Genomic DNA, 27,637 nt, shown 5'->3' with positions numbered 1-27,637 from the left:
GGGCCCGAGCCTCCATCAGTAGATCGGTCTAACCTTCCAGTTGCTAGTAAGGCGCTTTTAGACGGCTTCAACCTCCACAGCTTAACGCAGATCAATGCAATCGAAAACATCAGAGGACGCGTAGTAGATTTCGTTCTTATTAATGACGCAGCCTTTCCTAATTGCTCTGTGATTGCAGCTGCAGAACCACTCGTACCTGTCGACCAGAGTCACCCGCCCTTGGAAGTAAATGATCGTTACACGGCGCCTGTCTCATTTGAAGCCACATACGACTCAAATTCTCTCGATTTCCGAAGAGCCGATTTCACCACGCTGAACGCTGCTCTGATTTATGTTGATTGGAGTCCCCTAAGCTCGAAAGAGAATTCTGTTGAATATTTCACAAATACTGTTAATCGTATTGTATCAATGCACGCGCCTCTTGTAAGACCCGCTCCGAAACCGCTTTGGGCAAATAATAGATTGCGCTCACTAAAACGCCGTCGCTTCGCTGCGCTTCGCAGATATTGCAACTGTCGCTCATCGTATCTCAAGCAGCAGTTTAACATCGCGAGTAGGGAGTACAGGGAATACAATAAGCTCCTGTATATACGTTACATAGATCGCACTCAACGTAATCTTCGTTCGAACCCTAAGCAGTTCTGATCGTTTGTTAGATCAAAGCGGAATGAAGACGGATTTCCAACATCGATGTTTTTTGGAACTAACTCAGCCAATTCCGCTGAAGAAAAGTGCGAACTGTTTGCTGCCCAGTTCAACATGGCGTTTAACGATTTTGTATCAACTCCCTTCGAAGTCGAAAATGCTGTTTTTGACACGCCGTCTGATGTACTGGACTTCAATTGTTTTCGGATCGATGCTGAAGATGTCTCTAGGGCGATAAGGAAGCTAAAATTTTCGTACTCTATGGGGCCTAGACCGGCCCAAATACAAAAATGTCGAAAAATTCCACGGGGCACCCTCTAGAATCGTGCCTTTGGATGAGAAGAGCAATCTGTGAAAATTTCAGCTCAATCGGTTAAAAACTGAGCTGGCGCAAATGAGTTGAAAGTTTGTATGGGATCTTCAGTCCAAATATATAGGAAATTGGATGACCTCCAGTCTCTCATTCAGTACGCTGGTTGAAAGAGTTTGATTTGGCTCATAATTTAAAAAATAATAGTTGATACCCTAAGGAATAACTTTGTAGAAGATCATGTAATGATAAAACTTAATTTAGTTGCGGTTTCAGCTAACGAAAGCAGGATGAGGACATCTTCCCCTGTTTACTCTCGGTTGTTACATGCAGCACGTGTTTGCAGTTCGAAATTACAGTTTTACAGCATAGGCGGCTATGTTGTCCTTCATTTCAATTGCTCACACACGTGGGCGGGTATCGAAATAGTGAAGGATTACATAGCTGCCTATGATGTAGCGCGCAAGCTTCGACCGACAAACACGTGCTTCATGTAACAACCGAGAGTAAACGGGGGAAGATGTCCTCATCCTGCTTTCGCTGGTTGAAACAGCAACTAAATTAAGTTTTATCATGATATGGTCTTCTACAAAGTTGTTCCTTAGGGTATCAACTACCATTTTCTCAATTCTGAGCTAAATCGAACTCGCTGAACCGGCGTACTGAGTGAGAGACTGTAGGTCATCCAATTTCCCATATATTTGGACTGAATATCCCATACAAACCTTCAACTCATTTGCGCCAGCTCAGTTTTAAACCGATTGAGTTGAATCTTTCACAGATTGTTCTTCTCATCCAAAGGCACGATTCTAGAGGGTGCCCCGTGATTTTTTGCAACTTTTTTTTCTCGCCATACAAATGTGGGACAAATGCGGTCTAATGGAATACCCATTGGGGCCTGATGGAATACCTCCAGTATTGCTAAAACGATGTCATTCCGTTATACAAGAATCATTAGCAACGATTTACAACCTCTCCTTTCAATGCAAGCAGTTCTCAAACAGCTGGAAGTATTCATTCCTGGGTCAATAGCCTTGGTGACTGTATTGAGCTGCAGACGTTGTTGTGTCGATTTGAGCAGTGGTGTGTAAATAACTGCCTAACCTTGAGTGTTAACAAATGCCAGGTGATTAGCTTTAGCAGAAAACTGAAACCGATCATGTACCAATATACGCCATCTGGTATACCTCTGGAACGAGTGCACCGTATACGCGACCTCGGCGTCATCCTAGATGAAAAACTTACATTCCGGTTCCACTATGAAGACGTTATTTCTAGAGCGAACAGACAGCTTGACTTTATAATGAAAATCGCTAATGAATTCCGCGATCCGCTTTGTTTAAAATCACTGTATTGTGAACTTGTGCGGTCCGTTATTGTGTTTGCCGTCGTCTTGTGGTGTCCTTATCAAACCACCTGGATATCACGCATCGAATCAATCCAGAAAAAGTTCGTGCGTTTCGCGCTAAGGAATCTTCCTTGGCAAAATATTATTTTTTTAGTTTTTATTAATGTGCATTTTAACTTAAATGCTAATTCTACACTGGCAAAATAATCAACGCATGACTCCCTAACATGATCGCTGTCAACTACTGGGAATCGACACTTTGGAAAATAGGCGCCAAACCACGCAAACTATGTTCGTGGTCAAGTTACTGAACGGCAGCGTTGATTCTTCTCAACTTTTGGCCAGAATTAACATTAATGCTCCAGCACGATCGCTCCGGAGGCATAACCTTCTCAGGTTGGAAGGTCGGAACACCCCTAACACCTCATTCAGGTTGTAGTTATTGGGTTTTGCATACCTGAGTTTGGTATTACAGGTCGGACTCGATTATCCGGAGTATCGATTTTTATTTCACTCCGGATAATCGAATTTTCCGGATAATCGAATCACATATAAACATAAAATTAAAATTAAAGAACGTATGAAAATATATGTTTTTGTTATTTTATTTTCATGAAGCATTGACGTAGCCAGAAATTCAAATAAGGGATCGTCCATAAATTACGTCAAAAAAACTTGTTTTACTGCTTCCCCTAGTCAATCTTGTTATACAAGTTTTCTGAAGTTTTAATGGGTCATCACAATTTGCTGCATCTCCCCGCCCCTCTCAAATGTGACATAATTTATGGACCTTCCCTTAGTATGCTGTATTTAGTAAGACCCTAATAGTGTTCTAGGTTTTTTAAGATCGGGGCACTTTTCTGACAATTTTGAACTAAACAAAAAGGTTATGAGCTCGTGAAACAAAACATAAACAGTAAGGGGCCATCCATTATGTACGTCACGGAAAAATCCATGTAAATTTTCCAATTTTGGTGTAACGTACTTGATGGATGTTCCCTAACGAAGGCATGGTTGAGGCAAAGGGGTGTGATTTGTGTAAATTGGAGAAAATGTTGAGGGATGAGAAAAAAGACTTTTGAAGTGAACAGCCTCTTCCGTGTGTCTATAATACACACGGTACTGGGAGCAGTGATCAACTCAACAAACATTTTGATCAAACTCCTAAAGAAATATAGGTAGAAGAGGCCTGTCTAATTAAAAAAATTGTTCTCTGATTCTCAAGTCCACCCCCATATTTTGAAGTAACTGATTTTGCTTTTAATTTGCTTTTTTTGCATCGATGATGTAGGAGTTGAGCGAACATTATCGAAATTCGTGAAAGCCTAATGTGTCCTAAAACTAGCTTTTGGGGAGCAATCATGCATTGGATCTCTTAATTTCAATGGATTTTGCTGAAGTTTTGACCAGTTACTTCTTTTTGGATGCCAATCAAAATATGGGAGTGGACTTGAGAATCAGAGAACATTTCTGAAAAAATTGACATGCCTAATTTAAAACTTGCTGGAGAAATCTCTAAAATAATTCTGAGGAATATCCGGAAGAATTTCTGAAGAAATCTTTGTAAAAAATCCTGTAGAAAATAATGAAGAATATCTGGAGGAATTCCTGAAAGAATCCTATAAGAAATTACTGCATGAATACCTAAAGAAATCCTCAAGGACTTCTGGTGGAATATCAACAGAAAATTCCGAAGGAAACTTTAAGAAATACCTGGTAAAATCCCCATAAGAATCCCATAAATAATACCTAGAAAAAACCGTAGATCTACCTGTGGGTATTTAAAGAACAACTACAAAAATTCGTGGAAGAATTCCAGTATAAAATCCTAATAGAATCGCAACAAAAATTGACCGGAAAATTTTTCGTAAAATCTCCTCTGGAAATATCTGGCGAAATTCGAGCAGGGATTGCTTTAGGAATCTTAGCAGGAATTCCCAAAGGAGTCTCAGGAGGAATTCTTGGAGGAATACCAAGCAAAAGGAAATAAATCCCTGAAAGGTTTCCCCTTAAAGGAAAATTTGGAGAAATCCAGAAATACTATCTGAAGAAATGCATAAAATCATTCTTTGAAAATTTCGTGGATGATTCACGGCATGTTTTGAAAACAGATGCAACATTTAGCGTTTTCTCGCTGAGAAGAGATTTAAAATTGTTTGGCCCTTTTCAAATATAACGCGAGATTTTTTTGTTACGTAATTTATATATGACGCTAAAAATTATCAACTGAATGAGATATGCTGTAAAATACTGGAAATGTAAAATGTTAAAGCTGAGTGTTAAACAAAATTTTCTCGTTAAAAGAGGCTAACACAATCGAGTCAAAAAGCCGACAAAATCGGAGGAAAACGGAATCGGGGGCTTCCAAAATCGTGTCAGCACTATCAGTAGGTCGGCTCTAGAGGCACGTTCTCCTCATTGATATAAAAAAATATCGCAATAAAAATACTCCGGATAATCGAGTCTAAAATTCCGGATAATCGAATTCCGGATAATCGAGTCTCCGGATAATCGAGTCCGACCTGTACAACTATTTCACATCCAACACATCCAACTATAACATGTTATCCCCCTGGCATTTTATGAGATTTTCCAAGATTCTTTCGAGATATTCCAGATCAACCAAACTTTTCCGGAGACCATAGCTTCAGGTCTACACTGGTGATAATAGCTTTTGCCACTACGGTAAGTGTTGTTACATAATCAACTGTATTTACCAAAGTACTTCGAGGAACAATGAGCGTTGTTTGTTTTTTTTTTTTTGATATTATGGGTTATCCTTACTGTTATGGAGCTTAGTTGATATAAACAACTCGTGTAACGTGAGGTGATTTCGTTTTAAATAGTAACATTACACAACCAATTAGGATCCATTGACCTCTTAACTCTCAAGGGTAACTCCATGATAGTTAAATCTGATAGCTGATCTGATACTGTCTATTGAACTTTCAGTAGATTCACTGGACATGATAGAGTACAAATCGTAGCTTTGTACAATGAACGGAATTACCGTTCCACCCGTAGACTTTAGGATCTAAACTCAAGCATAGTTCGGATGACCTAGGATATCCCGACTGATCTGACACTGTCTATTGTCTAAGTCAAATCGAGCTTTGCGTTCTTTCATCAAGAATGAAAAATACTACTTCAATGCATCCAAAGAATTTCAATTTGATTTCAGTTCATACCAGGCAGATATATCTATATATATATATATATAGTATTAAACAGATGTTTCCATTTCCCTGTCATCCGGAGAACAAAATAACAAGCCTATGTACTGCGTATCCCCGAAAGCCTCGAAATCCGACACTAATGATCGCCGTTGCCTGGCATTTCACGAAAAAAAAAAACAATCCCAGCGCTAAATCATCCAATCGATCGAATCTCGAAAATAGATTACCAATACAACCAATACTCACCGGTACCAGGAAGCGTCGAACCTCGGCCAGGGCGTAGGCGATACGGGCGTGCGCCTCGGCCGGCGCTGTGTAGGTGGAAATCTCGACGTGCAGGTCCTCGGAAAGATGTGCGTATCGCGGGTCGCCACTGAGTCGCAGTTCCTCCTCCTGGGGGTGCATGAGCGGACGGACGATTCAAGGAAAAGGAAATATGTATGGGATGCAACGTAACCGTTTGTGTATGAATACGAACCTTCTTACGATCCCGCATTGAACCCTTGCCAAGAACTGCCATTTTGCACATCGTCTCCTCCTGCAGTCGCTTTAGGGAGTTGCCCTTCGGGCCCAGCAGCTTGCCGACAAAGTTGAACTGGAATGAGATAAGACGGAAAAGTGAGCAATCAGAAAACAAGGGGTCAAAATTGTTGATGGTTTGTGGATGCGAATGAGACGGGAGTGTGACTCAATTCGGTAGAATAAATACTTATTTATTTGCCTTTATTAGACAGATTTTTCTTTTGTTGAGGACATTGGCGTATCTAGATTTTTTTCCTAGGGGGTGCCTTGGGGGTGCCAGTTTCAGTGGCTTCCAGGTTGTTTTGCTTCTTTTTCGTAAAAGGATATACCGAACCATCCTCAATTTCTTTCATGAAATAATGATATACTGCGTAGCGTAAAAAATAGCCCTCAAATTTGAACGTGCTATGTTTTAATGAACACTTTTTTTTAATTCGAACCGTTGTACAAATTTAACACTTTCCCCGCCATGTGAGGGGTTTGAATACTTAATAGCTTGATTGCGTATAATACATGGAATTGGAATTTTCAGTTTGAACTTAACAACCATCGAGACAACCCCTTTGTTTAGTGGATTGAAAACAATCAGGTCCGTAAGAATACATTTTTAGAGCAAGTGTAAATCTCTGAAACCATATAAAATCCACAAATTTGCATGTAACTTGTATTCATTGTGACATCCTCTTTGTTAAAATAGTTTTCAAGAACAAGAAAGAGTTATAAATGCGAGATGAACTAGCCCAGGGCTAAAAATCTCGTTAATACAGATAAAAAAAAGATATAAATACTTAAAATTGCATATTCAGGACTGAAACCCGGAATTTGGTGCGAGTGAACTTCGATTTTTCTCTTCGGGATTCTGGTACTCGCACCAATTTCGAATTAATTGATAATATATGTATTGAAAGGAGTTGTGTATAAAGCTCAAAATTTGACTACGTAAAACAAACATTGTAGTAATCAGTCAAAATTTCAGCTTCATACATTTCGAATAATTGTGTCTGGTTTGTACGTATAATACAAGACATTTGTGTTTTCGGTAATACCTCAGGGAATATTCCTGGTAATTTATATGGAAATTGTTTTGCAATTTATTTCAATTAAGTCTTCTTTTGAAAATCTCCCAGCAATTGCTTTGGATTTGGCAAATATCTACGGTAATATCTTTGGATCTCCTTCGGCAATTTCTTTAAGATTTTTTTTGGTAAAACGTTTGGAATTTGATACGTAACAACTTTCACGCATCCTTTGAAAACTTTCATCGAAAATTGCTTTGAAAATTTCTTCGGCAATTCCATTAGGAGTTTATTTGGCTTTCAAGCATTGTTTTGTTTATGTCAACAATTGTATTGAAATTTGCTGTTTATAATTCTCCAATTACTCTTCAGGCAATTCTTTTGGGAATTCTTTTATTTTGTAATTCATTCAACAATGACTCTGGGAACTTCCTTACAATTTATTTTTGGAAATGTCTTCGGCAAGTCATTTTACTTTTTTGGGATTATCGTCGATTTTTTGGACTTTCATTATCTATATTCGGTATTCCTTCGCCAATTCCTTCGAAAACTCCTTCAGAAATTCGTTTATAAATCGCTTCTCCTCTCCTCCTCTCTCTTCTTGGCGTAACGTCCTCTCACTGGGACAAAGCCTGCTTCTCAGCTTAGTGTTCAATGAGCACTGCCACAGTTTTTAACTGAGAGCTTCCTCTGCCAATGACCATTTTGCATGTGTATATCGTGTGGCAGGCACGAAAATACTCTATGCCCAAGGAAGTCAAGGAAATTTCCTTTACGAAAAGATCATGGACCGACCGGGAATCGAACCCGTCACCCTCAGCATGGTCATGCTGAATACCCGTGCGTTTACCGCCTCGGCCATATGGGCCCTATCAAATCGCTTCTATAATTTTAATGAAATTCTTTAGACAATTTCTTCTAGGTTTCTTCAGTAATTATGTAAGGAATTTCTGCAGCAATTCCGATTGTAATAACCTTCGGCAATTCCGATGTTACTTGCGTTGAAAATTTATTTAAGAATTTCATCAGCAATTCCTTTGGAAATTTTGAAAACTCCGTTTATTAATTTGGGAACTTCTTCGGTAATTCCTTTGGAAATTAATTCGGCAAATTTTTCAAAGATTTCCTTCGAGAATTTATTTGAAGAAAAAAGTTGACGGTTCTTTAAAAATTCTGTCATAGTGATACTACGGCAATTACTTTTGGAATTGTTTCTAAATTTTATTCAGAAAATCCTTTTATGATTTCGGGAAATTCTTTAAATTTTTTTTTGAAAATTGTTTTGTGAATGTTTGTGGAAATTTTTATAGAATATATTTCAGCAATTTATTTTGAGATTGGATTTGACCAAATTTTTAAAAAAGCCCTAAAAATTTATTCAGGAACACTACTAGTAATTCTTATATGAATTCTTTTGGCAACTACTTTGAAAGTTCTAGGGCAAATGTAATGGAAAATTATCCGGCAATTTGTCAGAAAGTTTTTCGTGAATTTCATAGGATTTTCTTCGAGCAAGCCCAGTTTAGAATGTCTGAATTTCCAAATCAGCCATTTTCGGAAGCAATAAGTAGTTAAATCATAAAACTAACAAAAGTAATCACGATACAATTGCCTGAGAAATTTTCAAAATAATTGAAAAAGAAATTGCTGAAATAATTTCAGAGGAGTAGCCATTGAAATTCTAGAAAAAAAATCAAAGAAATTGCTGATTAAATTCCAATGAAACGACCGCAGAAATTAAAAAAAAAAAACAACCATGCTCTCAAAGAAATAGCCATACTGCGGTCTAGCGAATACGGAGTCGTGAGTTCAAATCCCGCCAGAACGCGTTTTTTCATTTATCTCACAATTTGACCATTCTTAGCATTTCTCTTGAAATCCCTACTATTCCTGACACTCGTTTAGGGACTCCTCTAGAGATTTATATTGTGTTTCCTTCAGCTGGAGTTCCTTGAAGAAGGCCAAGAGAAGTTCCGTGAGTAATACCATGATTTATTTCTAGAGTAATCCATGAATAAAAACTCAAGAGGAACTCCTGGATGAGTCTTCAGAAAACCCCCTGAAAGAATCAAAGACATTTCTGGAAGTATCCTAGGAAAACTGCCTAGAAGAATTCCAGCAAGAATGGCAGAAGAAATCCCTAGAGGAATTCCTGCAGGTATCGTAGCAAAAATTTTAGGAGGAGACATAGGAGGCATTGCTGAAACAATTATAAATATTTGGAGATATCCCAGGAATGAAACCCTTTAGGGTTTCCAGGAGGATACACCGAAGGCAAGGCTCATAGGAAAATTGCCTTGAATAATCCCAGCAAGTTTTTCAATAAATCCCTGGAGGGATTCTTAGAAGAATCCCTAGAAGAATTCCGGGAGGTATTACAGTAAAAATTTCTGGAGGAGTCCTAGGAGGAATTGCTGGAAGAATTACAGCAGGGATAGCTTGAGAAATCCAGCTGAAATTCTTGCAGGAAGACCAAGAGGAGTTCCTGGAGGAATCGTATGAGAAATTTATGAAAGAATCCTTGTATAAAATATCTTGGATAAAAATTCCTGGTGGAATCACCGGAGAGCTTCTGAAGAAATCACAGAAAAAATATCAGAAGGTGTTATTAGAAGGATTCTGAGATGTATCATTGTAAAAATCTCTGCAGAAATCCTAGGAGGAATTGCTGGAGGACACTATACAGGAATTTCTAGAGAATCCCCATCAGGAATGCCTGAGGGAATCCAAAGATCAAAACCTTGGAATACCTAGAGAAGTTCCTGCAAGAACCAGTAGAGCTATTCTGGAAGAATCTATTGCGATGGCCCTGAAGGAATCGCAGAAGGAATTCCTGAAGGAATCTCAGGAAGATTTCCCGGAAGACTTCCAGCCCCAATGCTAGGATCAATTTGTATAGGAATCACTAGAAGAATTTCTGGGTATATCATAGTAAGAATTTCTGGAGAAATTGCTGGAAGAACCGCAGGAGAAGGTGTTTGAGGTATTCTTGGAGGAAGGCCAAAAGAGTTTCTGCAGGAATTCCAGAAGGAATTTCTGGAGGAATCTTTGGATAAAATCTCTGAAGGAATTTTAGAAAAATTAGGGACGAATCATCGAAGGGATTTTTAGAAAAAGAAGGGAGGTTTTCCGGAAGAATTTCCGGAACAACTTCCCTAGTAGATTGCCTGGAGGTACCACAATGAGAATTTTTGGAGGAGTTCTAAGAGAAATTGCTGGAAGAATCACAGCAGGAGTTGGTTTAGAAATCCTAGCCGCAATTCCCAGAGGAAGACCAATATAAGCTCCTGGAGGAATTCCATGAGAAATTTCAGGAAGAATCTCTGAATAAAATCTCTGAAGGAATTCCTGGAAGAATCACCGGAGGAACTTCTGGAAGAATCCCAGGAAGATTGTCCTGAATAATACCAACAGGAATTCCTGAAGGAATCCCAATAGACATTTTTAGAGGAATCGCTAGAAGAATTCCGAGAAGAATCAAAATAAGAACTTCCAAATCTAAATCCAATCCTAGGAGAAGTTGCTGGACCAATCTTTGCAGAGATTTCTAGTATGTACAACCCGATCTGGACTGCCTGGAGAATTCTAAGGGAAGTTTATTGAAGAAATATCGGGAGGAATCCATAAAGGAAGCCTAGAGAAATCACTGTAAGAATACTCTATCTATTCTTACTTATTACTATTACTGGATTAATTCATGGAGAAGGTATATAAGTATTTCCGGGTATGATTAAGTTTTATTCAAATGTACCATTAAAAATATTAGAATTATTGTGGTAAGTTTTAAATTTTAGGTGGCTCAAGGAAAAATTCTAGGGGGTGCCAAATTTGTTCTAGGGGGTGCCAGGCACCCCTGGAACCCCCTCTAGCTACGCCAATGGTTGAGGATCTTTCTTCAAAGGTTTGAATTTGCACTGTTTTGAAGGTAAAAACAACTTTTTCTTAAAGACTTGATAGGTTGAAGACTAATAAAAGCCTAGCCAAGCTTACAGCTTTCATGGAACTTCTGCACGAATTTATTCTGGCCTGCTTAACCGTACAGAAAATTTGACGTTTGAGCGGAGCGGCACCGCTGTGAGGCCAGCATAAATTCATGCAGAAGTCCATACGAATTCCTTTTAAAGTCTGCAAAACTGCTTTTCTATCAACAATATTTATAAGCGCAATATTCCCGCAAACTCATTTCATTCCATTGTCTATAATGTCCGTCTATTGGAAACTTTAATGCAGGCATCGTCATCATGTTTATGATTTTTCTCAACTTTGCTGCCAACGATCCGATCACACACATGTGCAGCTCATCATTTTTGTTGTCGCACATAGTCATCAGAGTCGGAGAACCGACATGGCATGGGATGGGGTTAGATAATATCGGATGCTGTGGATGCTCACTGCCAGCAACCGCCACGTACCTACATAAGAATCCCCACCAAGCATCTCCTCATGTGTGCCCGACAACATCCTCTGCGGCGTCGTCTCGAATTAATTGCACTCGTTTATTTCCCAGATCTCATGAAGACTGGCAGTAATTGAGTTGTTCTTTGCAGCTTCCCATCCCAGCAGGAGTAGCAATAGCTTCGAACGTACCCACCTAAGATGCGAAGAGCAACAGCTCACAAACGCTTTGACTCTTTGGTTCCGCTGTAGACCGCTGTGCACCGTGTGCCAATGCCATGCCGTGCCGTCCGTTGATGTATCCTTCCAGCAGCGACCAAGCAGACAACCACTTGCGCGTCTGTTTACGCTTTTTGTTGTGCATATGAGGAAAAAATAAGCTTTTAATAAAGCTTGAGCTCTTCCCAGTGGGCTCCGTTTGCTCGTACGCTGAGACATCACATGCACACCCACGCGCATACGAACGAGGAGGATACAGTGTTTCAAACACAACCAGACGCCTCCGCGACAGAGACTGTTGATGCAGAGACTGAAGATGCTCTTCGACGGGAAAAAAGATGAAAAGCACATTCCTGAATCGATGCTTTATCATGTTGATTGTAGACTGTCTGACGACGATAGGGTGACACGTAATTGTGAAGTTTGCAGCTGACTCTTCTCATGAAGCTTGGTGTCGCATAGAGAGAACTTTTTTTTTTGGCTAAGTCAAATTCTCCTCTCCACTCGGAGCATCCAAAATCATCAATTTCAGAAAGACTTACCACCATGGCGTAGTGTACGTTCATCGTTAATATATTGTTACTTCTGCTGGCTTACACCCGAGTTACAACCAACGTTGGCCTGAGACCTTAGGGTCGACTTCTTTCGATGGGCTAATCGGGAGTTCAATAAGCACTACACAAGAACTACCTTACTTTACCGATCAGGCTAAGGCCGGAGTGGCCTCTGCTGTACATAGTAGCCGTCTCCATTCCACTCGGTCCATGGCTGTTTGTCTCCAGTTTCGCACTCTGCGTAGGATCCGCAGATCGTCCTCCACTTGGTCGACCCACCTAGCTCGCTGCGCTCCACGTCATCTTGTACCGGTCGGATGACTCTCGAGAACCATTTTAGTCGGGTTGCTATCCGACATCCTGATGACGTGACCCGCCCATCGTAGTCTCCCGATTTTCGCGGTATGGACGATGGTTGGTTCTCTCAGCAGCTGATGCAGCTCGTGGTTCATTCGCCTTCTCCAAGTCCCGTCTTCCATCTGCACTCCGCCGTAGATGGTACGCAACACCTTCCGTTCGCAAACTCCTAGGGCGCGTTGGTCCTGCACGTAGGGTACATGTTTCGTGTCCATAGAGGACGACCGGTCTAATCAGCGTTTACACAAGAACTAAGCTACTTAATTTTTGAGACACGATCAGATACGCACGCAGTATGCATTGCAAAAACTCAAGTCAATCGGTTTGAAATTGACCGAGTTATAGCAGTAAGTGCTCAAAATAGGTGCTCCTTCCCAAATGGTTCCGACCCTATAGAAAAATGAATTTCTGTCTGTCTGTCTGTCTGCCTGTCTGACCCTGATGGATTCGAAAACTACTGCACCGATCGGTGTGAAATTTTGTATGTATGTTCTTTTGGGGCCGGCGAAGGTTCTTAGCATAGCGTGAGACTCCTTCGATATCTGGGAAGGGGGACTCCTATACACATTTTAGTTGCGGGGCACTTCTCTATGGTGCTGTTAAAAAAACACAATGGGCAGGCAGTACGACGTTTGCCGGGGCAGCTAGTGATAGAATAGAATTAGGTAAGGAATTATAATGCCGTTCTACGCATATTTGTCCCATGTTATTTTCCATGAACATGCGTAGCACGGCAGTATAATACTCACGCTTTTTGTATCATTTAATTGCAGAAAGAAACATAGAATTCATCATCTCACCATACACAAATTCATCTCATTACTAAACATACACTAAAACCTCTTGTTATGCAAGTTATTTTCATGCACCTTTTATTGCTGCACATTTTTATGCCCTGCATAAAAAGAGGTAAAGCTCCTCAAAATCAATATTGTGCATCAGAAACTTTAATAATGACGGTAACTATTGCAACGGTTACCAGGAGGTGTTTATAAGGGAGTGCAAAGGGAGGTTACAGGGGCATTTCAGGGGGTCCCAAGGGGTTTGAGCGGGGACCAGGAAATCTCAAGGGAGTTTCGGGGTCTGAGGGGGGTTCAAAAGCATTGGGGATAGTTTCAAAGGATTTTCGACGGGTTCTGGAGGCGTTACAGCTATGTTTTTGGGTCTCACATGCGTGACATGGAGTCCGAGTGGGTTTTGAGGAGGTTTCGGAGGCATTTCAGGAAGTTTCCGAGCATTTTTGGTGGGACTCAGGCACCAGGCAGGCGCTAGGCAGGCGTTTTCGGGGGTTTCAGAGGGTCTCACATGCATTACATGGGGTCCGAGGGGTTTATGGGGGATTTCGGAGGTATTTCAGGAAGATTGAGATAGTTTTCGACGGGATTCAGAAGTGTTACGGAAGCGTTACGGATGAGTTTCGGAGGTTTCGGAGCGTCTCAAGTGCGTTACATGGGGTCCGAAGTGGTCTTGGGGGGATTTTGAAGCCATTTCAGGAAGTTTCAGAGGATTTTTGGCGGGAGTCAAAGGCGTTTCAGAGGATTTTCAGAGACCCCATCACAATATCTTTTGAAAGGCCTCTGAAATTCCTTTTAATTTAAAGATGTAGTGTGGGCGTTGCAGCGAAATATCTACCAATTTTATATTTTTTTTTTTAATCGAACCGCAGACCTAGTTGCTTCCAACTATAGAATAACATACTATAGAATAACATTCAAGTAATTTAAGGAAAAAAAAATCGATCTCTGATACATTTCATACCTTGGTGAAATTAACAGTGGTTATGCTCCAAACAGAGAAAAAAAATTCATATCTTATATTATATATCTCATATATCATATCCCTCATCTGTTAACTCTCATCTCTCAATTCTCATATCCCATTTCTCATCTCTCATTTTTCATTTCTCATATCTTATCTCCTATCTCTTCATCCCACATCTCTCATTTCTCATCTCTGACCTCTCATCTACCATCTCTGATAACTCATCACTCATCTCTCATTTCTCATCTCCCATCTATCATCTCCTATCTCTCATGTAGCACCTTTCATCCCTGATCTCACCTCTCATCTTTCATTTCTCATTTCTCATCTCTTAGCTCTCATCTTGCATCTCTCATCATCATCATCATCTTTCATCTATCATTTCTTATCACTGATTTATTACCTCTGATCTCTTAGGCGCTGACCATAAACTCCGTAGACTTTTTTAGGTCATCTCAAAACCAAACTCGTAGACTTTTGTTCATACAAAATTTTCGAAATTTGTATGGAGTGTAGACTTTGACCAGAACACCCCCCTCCCTCTCGCTTCTTAAGAGTCTACGTAGTTTATGGACAGGCCCCTATCTCTCATCTCTCATCATCTCTCATAAGGAGTGTATCGGAAATTAACTATATATGTTCAAAACATCCTAAAAAATAATTTATTCAAGTTATAAATAATTTTATTTTTGGAGGTACTATATAAATCCTCAGAAAAAGGAATGGCACTTTTGCTTTTGTAAAAATAATTATTTTACATGGACATCAATCTCAAAGTTTAAACGCATGATCTTGAAATTTTGGACACCTCTTAAAAATTTGAAATTGCGGAAAAGATGGAAATTTTTTTGATTTTTTAAAATATTTTAGCGCAAATATATTCTTTCCCAGATTGCTCATAATATAGGTAAAAAATTATTTTCAAGAAAAAATTCGACTCCATTTTAGCGCAACTCTTAAAAATGAAAAAAGGTCATTTTTCAGGGACCCCATTTTTTTGATGCTCATTCAAAGCACGATTACGCAAATAAAAAATACATCCAATTGATAATCCATTTTTTTTTAATTGGAAATGTTTTTAGACTTAACGACGAGGTAGCTTTAGTAGAGAACGGAATTGTATAACCTTTGAAGATATTTGAAACAGACTGTCAAAGTTCAACAAAAAATTAGTGTTTTTTTAGGAAAGGCCATTTTTTAAATGTTGAGGGTTTTTCGATCATAAATATTTTTTTTTAAGTTGGTGTTCGGTGATATGTTATGTGTACATAACTGCTAACAATAATTAATATTTTTTGGATTTTTCGTCGTACAAGTTTTATTCGCTACACGTTATTGAAATGCTGAAAAATCTTTAAAAAACAACAATTTGTCCAAAACTTTAATTTGTGAGATGTATTCATTCAACAATATTTTCAATAATGCTAAACATTTTTCAAATTTTTTCAGGCTGTTCTAAACTTGACTGTATTGTGAAGATTTGATAGAAGAACCGAAATGATAAGACCAAACATGCTTCGAGATAGAGCATCCTGAATGTTTATAGTTAATTTCCGATACACTCCTTATCTCATCTCTCACCGTCATCACTTATTTCTCAATTCTCATTTCTTGTCTCTCATTTCTCATCTTCCATCCCTCATACCTCCCCCGCCCCACCTCAATCATTTCCCATCTTTCATCTCTCGTTTCTCATCTTTCATCATTTATATTTCATTCCTCATCTCTCATCTCTTACCGTTAACTTCTCATTTCTCATCTCTTACCATTAATTTCTCATCTCTCATCTCTCACATCCAAGGATAGAAATCTAGTGATCATGATAATATCCCCAACGTGTCGCGGTTGAAGGGCATCGCGCGATTTTAGCAACAACGATAGAATTTTGTCGTCAAGCATCATAAACAAACCACGATTCGCGAAAAACGAATCGCTCGGGATGTGCAGCCGCGATGCGATCGTTATCATGATGTCGGAATCATAAAATTGAATTATCATTCATATTGCTCTATCTGCACCCATGAATATCTAATTACACTAAAGCTCAATTAATACATATTATTTTCATGCTTTTTAATTTATGCACCTTTTTTATGCCCTGCTTTAAAAGAGGGAAAGCTACTCAGAATCAATATTGTACATAAGAATATTTATTAATGACGGTAACTATTGCAACGGCGGCCAGAGGGTGTTTATATGGATGTGCAAATGGAAGCCACAGTGGAGTTACAGGGGGGTCCCAAGGGGTACCAAGGGGGTACCAGGAGATCTCAGGGGGGTTTTCGAAAGTATCGCAGAGAGTTTCAGAGGATTTTTGACGGGGTTTGAAAGCGTTACAGGTACGTTTACGGGTGTTTCCGAGGGTCTCACGTGCGATACATGGAGTCCAAATAGGCCTAAGAGGGATTGGGAGGCGTTAGACAGGCGCTTTTGGGAGTTCAGATGCGTTACATAGGGTCCAAGGGGATTTTAGAGTGATTTTTGAGACATTTAAGGAAATTTCAGAGCATATTCGGCGGGATCCAGAGGCGTTACGGAGCAGTTTTCGGGGGTTTTGGAGCGTCGCAGGTACGTCACATGGGGTCCACGGGGGTTTAAGGAGGATTTTGGAAGCATTTCAGGAAATTTCAGAGCATTTTTGGTGGGGTTCCGAGGCGTTACGAATGCGTTACGGAGGAGTTTTCGGAGGTTTCAGAGCGTCTCAGGTGCGTTACATGGGTCCGAGAGGGTTCAAGGGGGATTTTGGAGGCATTTCAGGATGCTCTGAAACGTTTTCGGCGGGATGCAGAGGCGTTATGGAGGCGTTAAGGAGAAGTTTTAGAGAGTTTCTGAGCGTCTTAGGTGCGTTACATGGACTCCGAGAGAGTTTTAGGGGGATCTTTGAGGCGTTTCAGGAAGTTGTAGAAGATTTTCAGGGACCTTATCCCAAAACCCTTTGAAACACCCCTGAAATGCTATTTGATTTAAAGATGTTCTTGAAACCCCTTTATACGACCCTGACATGAAATAATTCGGAACGCCCCTGAAATGCTCTCATACGCCTCTAAAATGCCTAGGAACGCCTTTAAAATGCTCCAGAAACCCCCAGAAATTCACTGAAATTATTCTCAAATGCCTTGAGACGCCCCTCAAACCCCGTGTAATGCCTTTTAAAGGCTCCTGAGATCCCCTGAATTGCCCATGAAGCACCTTGAAACGTCCCTGAAACCCCCTAAATTCTAATGAAATGCCCCCGATTTTCCCGTAATCCCATGAAAACTCCATCAAAACCTGACAGAACGCCCATAAAAGGCACCCCAAATCCCCTGAAACAACCCCCTGAGACGCCTCTGAAGTCCCTTAGGACCCCCTTTTCTGGGATCTCTGGAAATTTTATGGAAACCCCCTTAGCCTCACCTCAAATGCCCTGGAGCAAGACCTGTTCTCACGAACTAGATTCCCTCATTCCCAAATTCCAAACTTAATTTATGCATAAATTTCCCTCATGTTATGCCTTTTTTAATTTATTCACATTTTTAATTCATGAACCCCTAGCCATGTGCATAAATTTAGGTTTTAGTGTATAACTATGAATTTGGGTTGGAAGGGCAAAAATGGCATGAATCGTCCATGAATAAAGTTTATCTCGATTTGTAAAATGATCCGATAACGGTTGATCCCACGATACAGCGTGCATCAGATGCTTTCATTGTCTCTGTGATACGAGCACGACGAGGGCGTCGGTATCATGATACCGCAAGAACAACGGCTATCTTTGATTGTTCCTATCCTGTATCATTTGTCGCTAGAAGTGGTTTTCTTCCATCCTTGCTCACATCTCATCTCTGATCAACATAATCATCTCTCATCTCTCTTCACTGATCTCTTATTTCTCACCTGTTTTATTGCATCTCTTATTTCTCATCTTCCACCTGTCATTTCGCATCTTGCATCTCCCATACCTTATCTCTCTACTCTCATTTCTCATGTCTCATTTCTCATTTCCCACCTCTCATCGCTCATCAGATGAGAGATGAGAGATGCATCTCCAATCTCTAACCCCTCATTTCTCATCTTTCATCTCCCATCTCTCATCTTTCATTTCTTATATCTAATCTCTCGTCTCCCATCTCTCATTTCTCATTTCTCATCATCCAACACTTATCTCTCATTTATCATCTTACATCTCCTATCTCTTAGCTTTAATTTCTCATCTGTCTTTCTGTGTGTCTGGCTATCGGTCTGACTAAGGCCTGAGTGACCTCTGATGTACATAGAAGTCGTCTCCATTCTACTCGGTCCACGGCTATGTATCTCCAGCTCCACACTCTACGAAGGGTCCGCAGATTGTCCTCCATTTCTCATCTCTCACCTCTCATAGTTCAGCTGCCATCTCTCATAGCTCATCTTTCATCATCACTATTATTATCTATCATCTCTCATTATCATCATCATCATTATCACCATCTCTCATCGTCATTATCATCATTAGCATCACATTTCTCATTTCTCATTTCTCATTTCTCACTCATCATCATCAGCCTTAGGTTTGTGTGAGGTAAAACAGCCTATCACGATGAGAAATTGCAGAAATGTCATTTCAACAGAACTAGATTCAATCACCTTCAGATCATTTCAGAAGCTGAACCTGAAAATATGGTATATGGAAAACGTGTGTGACTAGACCAGTTCTGCAAGAAAGTCCCGGAAAAACCGCACTCACTTCAATATTGTAGGACAGTGTCATCTACTATCTTTGAAAAATGATAATTGATATTCATCATGAATACTTATCAATTGGCATTTCAGAAAGTGGCCGATAACACTTCCCTTAAATAACGGGGAAAGCGAGATTTTCCGTGACTTTCTTGTAGAACTCGTGTTGCCGCTCAAATTTTCAATATACCATATTTTCAGGTTCAGCTTCTGAAATGATAGGCAGGTTAAAAGTACCAAAAGTGGTGCTATTAGTAGATCCTTGTAGTAAAATAAATGAATAATATAGATAATACCACAAAATAAAAGTCTGAAAACGTTAATCGGTAGTTCTTGATTTAAATTTGCTAAGAAAAATGTAAACATCATCGTTTATTTCAGTTTTATCTAATAAATCACTTGTACCAACTATAGGTTCACGGTTCCTATTTGGTGGTAAAATTAAAATTGGTTCTAATAGTGGCACATCCCTTTGAATTTTCATGGGACCCACCACTATGGGCGCAAAAAAAATCAAGGAAAATAATTGTTTAAAATAGGTTTTTCGACAATTCCTGAACACAAAACTTAACTTATGTCATAAATGAAGTATAAACCAACAAACAATCAATCATTCTACAAGCACCTTTACGACGAACTTATTCAGCATGATCCTAAATAACATTTAGATAATTTTCAGGCACAGCCTTTGCTCGGGTTTGGAGAAACTATGAGGCATAGTGTTGTGAATCAACTGAACTATTTGTTTTTAAATCGTTTTACAACTATATAGTAAAGCTGTTATTCAGCTTTAGCAAAAATGATTAAAAATAAAATAAAATACAAAATTTTTCAATTTCCACGAGAGTTTATGATTGGAACTTAATGCTGTGAACAAATAATGTGAAATAATACCTACACATAAATTTACCTAAATCCAGTTTCGAACGCGAGACCCGTCGATTGTCAGCCGCATGCCTTCCTATCTGCGCCATCCTAGATATGATTATTTGCAGTGCTCAAATCGAAACATGAACTTCCCGTGGTTTAATAATGATCAAACTTCGACTCGTATCCAGCAGTGGTGAATTAGCACAGAACATTATGGTTAACGACTGAACAACAGATTCATCCAGCTGTTGTACAGTAAAAACACGTGTACATCATGTACTCTGAAACGAAGTATGATGAACCGAAAGCGCTTATTTGACTTGTTAAAAACACATTATACAGATACATGTGCTAATTCTTACATGAACTTAACAAGAAGCAGAAAAAAGTCTTGTTAAACTATGTTGTGAAGGAATTACTGAGAGTCGAAAAAAATCGTATTAAACGCTTGAAAAGTGTTTTAAACTATTATTGTTAAAACCAATACGAAAAGTTGAACATTGGCTACGTTTTTAATTGAAATAGCATTTGTACAGTAATGTATACAGCATAATTTTAGTTCAGCTATAATTACTGTTGTAAAGCAACAATTCAGCATGCATGCTTGTTTGCGGCTGGCGATTGCTAGTTGAGAATGTATCGATTTAAAATATCATTTCTGAATTTTTTGGTCGGAATAGTGCTAAATTGCCACTACTACCACTAAGGGAGCGTTTACTCTAGTCTTCAGGCTTACCACTTGATATACGAAAGTAAAAATAATCAATTGATAAATAAAGCTTTCAGTTAGAAACATTCAACTTCAAGAAACATTCCTTAAAGTATAAAAAAAAAATTTATGAAGAAATTATATCTTTGAATTTTTTTTTATTCTTATTCACTTAACCTAATTTACAGCTCTTTTGTCCACTAGGGCACTACGTGAGCGATTCCAATTGGACGCTGCACTTTGTACAGCGCCTACATGTATTCTATTCTAATTCAACTATATCGAACTGGTGCCTTGTGCTGCTTCAATTTTTCTACCCTGTCCACGGTAGAATGATGAGCACGATGATGCTGATGTTTTGGCTGCTGTTCCTTTTCCAGTCCGATTGGGGGGTCCATTATGAGTTGCGGTTCGCCGATATCCAAATTCCGGGTCCGTTGGAGCTATATGCTCCGAAGAGGGTCAGGTGCCAGCTGCTCTCGGGGGGAAGAGCAACTGACGAAAAACTGCAAGTGTCGGGGCTGGGTTCGAACCCATGACCATCCGCTTATGAAGCGAACGTGTGGACCACTGCGCCACGGGCCCCGACTATATCTTTGAATTAAGTTTCATCGTTTTGTTGTTCAAAATACACGGATGTCGAGGCAATCCATTCGCTTTAGTTTACCTTCCATGATAATCTCCTTTACTAAATTCGCAACAGCAGGGAATTTTGCCATTAAATCCCAGCGACACCCTGGGGTCCACTAAAATAAAACCTTCAAAATCACATCCAGACCTCCACTCATTTCATTTCACCCCATCCATCGCATTCGTGGCGTGTGGCGAAAATCGGACCCTTTCCCCAATCATCGCTCTCCGACGACGACAGCAACATGATGAACGATAATTTAAAAGGATGTTCCCTGTCCTTCGGGCTGTCCCGTTCCGACACGCAATCTGTAAATAAAAAATCGCAATCCCCCACCAACTGGGAGCCACCGACAAATCTTGGTGGTTGACGCAACAGCAAACGCCTCGACCTAGTAGAAGAGGCAGTGGCAGCTGTAGGCACAACCAAAAGTGATCCAATTTTTTCACACTTCCCCGGGGAATCGACGCCCACGGTGGTGGTAGTGCTGACGATGAACAACCCACGACGAGGGAGGAGGCACAGTAGATCTGCGGAAAAGTGCCGCAAAATGTGTCATCCCAGAGCGATAATAAAAATGGTGACAAAATATGCCCGCTGAGCCTCTGCTAGCTTCTTCTGGATCGGGTTTTAGTAGCACTGTTGGATGGTTCCCCAATCGGGAAGGAGTCAAAAAAAAAATCTAAAGTTGTGTTTTCCGGTAAAAGAAATGGTGGACTCGGAATCCCTTTTACGGGTTTGTCTGGTTTTGGGATTTTGGCTTAAGCTTTCGGTTATGCAGTGCTGGTTTTTTTATTGGGGGAGCTGAGCGTCGAAGTAGAAAAACAACGTTTAACTGGTACTTTTTTGGGGATTATACCTTCGGGTTACCTTATCCCGGGTGTAGTTTAAACAATTTGGCTTTACGCACAGGTTTGGTTGGACCGCAATATCTTTACATTGCTACCCTAATGGAAATGTTAGGTACATACATACCAGAGGTATCCTGAATAAAGAAACACATTTGTAGCTTCGCGTGGGTTTGAACTAATAGTAAAATTATTAGAGACTTTTAATGGCATTTCAAATGAAATGTATCTTCAACAATATTCAAATCTTCTTCTTTTTAAATTAACTGACAGTTTTCGTCGCATATTGACCATTTTATGCATACATCCATCATATGACAGGCATGAATATGCCTAAGAACTCTATGAACTTCTGCAGAATATTCTCATTACAAAAGTGAAGAGTGATACCAATCTTGTTGACCCACAGCTGTAAAGGCTTGGGTATCCAGCATGACCACGCTAACGGTGACGGGTTCGATTCCCGGTCGGTCTAAGAACTTTTCGTTTCGGAAATTTCCTGTGGTGTTTTCGTGCCTGCCACACGATATACATAAACAAAATGGTCATCGGCAGAGGAAGCTCTCAGTTAATAACTGTGGAATTGCTCATAGAACACGTAGCTGAGAAGCAGGATTTGTCTCAGTGGGGACGTTACGTCAAGAAGAAGAAGATCGCAACACGATTCTAAGAGATTTTTTCTCAGGATTGTGGTAGAATTCCATTCAGGAATATTCTGGAGATTTCCTTTCTGTGAGCATCCTTATTCGGATTCTGAGAAAATCCCTCTCAGGGGATCTAGGAGAACCTCAGACAGCATTATGGAATCCCTTCCGCGAATAATCCCTTCCGCGATTTTGTGGAAATTTCTTCCAGAATTCTGGAATTGTCGTTCTAAGCTACCCGAAGGAATCCCGCTCGATTCAAGGGAAATTCTTTTATTGGATTATGTGGAGTCCCTCTACAGAATTTATGATAATTTCTCTCAGTATCATGTATGTGGCAATCCCTTTCAGGATTCTAGGTACAGGTATACAGATATACCTCGACTTATCGGAAATTTCAATGTCTATGAAATCGAATATAAAAAAATCGAAGCATTTTTCCATAAAAGTTGCATACTAAAATATACCAAAATAAATAAAAAAAACTACATACAGAGTTTTCGATGAAAGGCTCGCAGTTTTTGGTTGTTGTTTTTAATATTTCTCACCAAATATAAAAAAAAATCACTAACGAATTGCTTCAAAAAATTTTTTTCCAAAGCAATGTTTTTGGAAATTTGAGTATTTGACCAAAAATCTTCTATGGATTCATTCGGAACTTTCTTCAGAGGCAAGGGGTAGTCACTCTACACAGTGTGCCTTGGGCACACAGGGCACACCTGTGGCACCGGCTGGCACAGATTAACATTGAACTGAAATTATGAGAAAACCATCTCAGTAAACTTTGAAACCAGGAAAAGATGTCCAGCTGTCAAAACGTAAAAACCGTTTCAGAAAGAATTTCCCGAGCAGAGGAAAAAAGCTCAATAATAGCATATTTTGATATGGAGAACAAAAAGTGATATTTGTTTGTTTGAGATAAGAGGTAAAAGTACTGAAAATAATATCTCAATTTTACTCCTGGAACATCATCATCATAGCACATTTAGCTCTTGGTAAGATCTAACCAATAGCAGTGAGCTATTTGATTGATCTTCAAATATCATATTTTGCTATTGGTTAGATGGTTCAAGAACGCATTTTTGCTATTATTTTCAGTACTTTTACCTCTTATCTCAAACAAACCAATATCACATTTTGATCGTCAGTACTTGAACTCTGCCCGGGTTGTCTTATTTTTTCATTTCCATTGGCCATTTTACATTATTTTCTTCATGTTTAGGTTCAAAAACGTATATCCACATTACGGACTGTTGCCTTTATTGGTTTGGTGATATGAATTTGTCAATCTGTCATCATATAGAGACTACGTCGTAGCAGCATTATACTTGATCCCCACGAGAGGCTCGTGAATATATAACTCCCACAAGAGCCTTTGTTTGACCAACCCCTGATGTTGCCTTAATTTTAAGAATTAAATCGTCTTGATCTCAGAAACGATGGTCGTGATATTTTGAGTTTGGAGAACATTTATTGCTAATGACAATCAAATCAAAACCCCGAAATACATTATCATTTCATCATCAGGTCTAAGGTTCACCTCGAAGAACCACCATCTGTTCTACCTCTACAGGTCTTTACCCGTTCCCCTACTACCCGTTAGGGTTATAGAAAAAGTAGTAACTCCACATCTGTCCTAGAAAACTTTACGAGAATAACCTATGTTCCGTATTTCGTACTTTGTTCAACGTACGAGAACTCAAGTTTCGCCAGTTTTGTTCTCTTTGTCATGTAGGTCATGAGAATCAAAATTAAAATCAAAAACAATTCCAACTGAACTGAATTTTACGGCTTACAGAAAATTTGGCCGACAAAATCCCTCATGAGAAAGTAATCAAAACTACCGAAAATACTCAAGTTCCACCCGATAAGTACGCCCTAGGACTAAGGTATTTAACTGGACTGCCGTGGCATGAGAACAGGAGATTTGGGCAATTCCGTAAAAGAAAGTAACGATTTTGGCAGTTTCTTAACGTATATTATTGAGGAATCAATCTATGGGCATCATGCTGTAGATATATGCTCCGCTTCTAAACCTAAAATATAAAATAAATAATTTTAATTTAGAAATCCAAAATATAAATAACCAGAAAAACTTGCGGAAGCGATTTTCATGACAATGGACATTTTTTTCCTTGGATTCAATGTTTGCTGAGATAAGTTTATCATGTATTCAGTTCAGTGCATGGTCCTCGGCACCTCAGTACCTCGGCACACCAGTGCACACTGGTAGGCACATTAAAAAAAACCCAAAATAATCCACCTAGTGGTGATAGTGCCTTTCTCGTCTAACATGTTCTCACAATCTTTCCGGCAACGTAAGTCAAAGTGTTTCTGAATCCGAATATTTTTATAGAAAAGCAAGCATTTTATCAGACATCTTTGAATTAACTTAAAACTTATTGATTGCACATAGTCCGACATTATGTTCAACGTATAAGCAAGGCTGAGCACCTTCACTAACACTGGAGGCTGATCAATATCAAGACGATACTAACAAGCTAAGCTATAACTCATTACACAATCACAGATCACAAATTTTTTTTCTGAACATTTGGGCTATATCTTATTGACCGTTGAAAACAAGAGCGATAGGTAGTGAGTATAGTGCGACGTCTGTTTGTATGTGGGTTTAATTTGTAAGATTTTGTTCTCTTACACATATTTATCGCTTGCATTGGTTTTATTTACTTTCGTAGTTCCGGCGAAGCACCAAACGCTGGTTGTGCAATCCTACCGGTAGTCTGTAATATGGTGTGAGCCTATTTTCTAGTTAACCGTTCCTCATTCAAAAAGCCGTGATGTAATATGTTGCATAGTACATTTGGTTACTTTCGATGCGGTACCGGAACAGGTTCCGGAGCACACCGGGTCTCCCAAATATAGTCTGAGACTATTTCATTGCTAACGTTCATTAGGTTACCCAAAAAACACGATTTGATTTATCTCATGCATGGGTGGTTATAGATCACTTTTACATTTGACCACTTCCAGTGGGACACTCAGAACTGGTTTCAGGACAATACCGGTTGTCTAAAATATGGTCTGAGGCTATGTTCTTACGAATCGATCATCGTGTATTCAAAAAAGCTGCTATTTGATGTACTGTCAAACACTTATTTGTGCATTTCGCCAGTTCCGGCGAGACACTCGAAAGTAGTTCCGGTACACTACCGGTAGTCTTAAAGTGGCCTGAGACATTACTTGCTGACCGTTCTGGGCGTCATCTAAAAAGCCGATTAAAGGTGTGCATGCGTTTGGTTCCGTTCTACATTTGACCACTTCCGGCGGAGCACCTGGAACCGGTTTCGGCACAGTATTGGTTTTCCAAAGTGTAGTCTATGATTGTTTCTCTTGTTAACCGTTCATCAGGTTACCAAAACAGCTATTTATGGGGTTGGTTCTCCTTTACATTTGACCACTTCCGATGGGGCACCCTTAATCGGTGAGGAATACTACCGGTTGTTCCAAATATGGCCGAAAACTTTTTTTTTGCCAAATCAAGATACCTAAAAATCCGCGATTTGATTTGTCGCATGGGTTTGGTTCACTTTTTTGTTTGGCCATTTCCGACGGGACACTCGGAACCGGTTCCGGATCACTACCGGTTCAGATACATATGGTCTGAGAATATTGTCCTGCTGACTGTTCATCAGCATATCAAAAAAGCCACTATTTGATATGTCGCATGTATGGGTTTGGTTAACTTTGAAACTTGGCCACATCTGGAGAGACATCTGGAACCGGTTTCGGAACACTAATTATTCCGATATGTTCTGAGAATGCTTTCCTGCATACTGTTCATCAGGTTATCGAAAAAGCCGTGGTTTGATATGTCACATGCATGGTTTTAGTTCAATTTTATATTTGGCCACTTCCGGCGGGACACCCGGAACCGGTTCCGGAGCACAACCGGTTCAAATATGGTCTGAGAATATTTTCCTGCTTACCTTTCATCAGGATGTCAAAAAAGCCACTATTTGATATGTCGCATGCATGGGTTTGGTTAACTTTTAGACTTGGCCACCTCCAGCGGGACATCCGGAACCGGTTCCGGAATACTACCGGTTCCGATATGGTCATAGAATGTATTCCTTCTTACTGTTCATCAGGGTATCGAAAAAGCTGCGGTTTGATATGCCGCATGCATGGGTTTAGTGCACTTTTATGTTTGGCCACTTCCGGTGGGACACCCGGAACCGGCTCCGGAACACTACCGGTTCAGATATGGTCCGAGACCATTTTTCTGCTTACCGTTCATCAAGTTATCGAAAATGCCGTAGTTTGATGTGTCGCATGGATGGGTTTGTAGCGTTTTCATATGTGGCCCCTTCCTGAGGTACCGGTCCGGAACACCTAAATGGCCATAACTCCGGAACGGCTGGACCGATCCGAATCATTTTCAATAGCAAACAATGGGACCACATTCCGCGTCGAATGAACCATCGGTCATTAAAATCGGTTGAGGTTTAGTTCAAAAAAGTGATGTGACCTTTTTTGTACACAGACATACATACACACATACACACACACATACACACATACACATACATACACACATACAGACATTTGCTCAATTCGTCGAACTGAGTTGATTGGTATATGTGATTCGACCCTCCGAGCTTTCTATCAAAAAGTCGTTTTTGGAGTGAACATATAGCCTTTCCAGTACACTTAGTGTACGAGAAAGGCAAAACGTCGGCATAAATGAAGTGTGTAGAGTGACTACCCCTTGTTCAGAGGTTTGTTTCAAAATTCCTCCTATTCTACAAATCTCATGAAGAATTCTTTCAAAGCATCTTGTAAGATTTATTTCTGAAAATTTTCGGGACTTTCATGGATTTTTTTTTCGAAAAATCCTTCTTAAATTCATTTAAGCATTCTCTTAAACGATCTTATGGGATTTATTCCAAATCATTATCCGGGGTTTGCTTTAA

General features: G+C 39.7%; 1 protein-coding gene across 1 annotated transcript in view; it reads right to left on the bottom strand.

The window, feature by feature from the left end:
• The window catches only part of LOC109419187 (RNA-binding protein asd-2), a 395,970-nt gene that overhangs the window by 181,237 nt on the left and 187,096 nt on the right, over nt 1-27,637 (bottom strand). Inside the window, exons 4-5 of the mRNA XM_029867103.2 lie at nt 5,958-6,074; nt 5,726-5,872 (exon numbers count right to left, since the gene is read on the bottom strand). Of these exons, the coding sequence (XP_029722963.1) occupies nt 5,726-5,872; nt 5,958-6,074 (264 nt within the window). The remainder of the gene's footprint in view (nt 1-5,725; nt 5,873-5,957; nt 6,075-27,637) is intronic.

Source organism: Aedes albopictus, chromosome 3, assembly GCF_035046485.1.
Source record: "Aedes albopictus strain Foshan chromosome 3, AalbF5, whole genome shotgun sequence".
In the NCBI taxonomy this organism is placed as follows: domain Eukaryota; kingdom Metazoa; phylum Arthropoda; class Insecta; order Diptera; family Culicidae; genus Aedes; species Aedes albopictus.
Note: the sequence above shows the minus strand (reverse complement) of the source record. Positions and strands in the feature narration are given on the sequence as shown.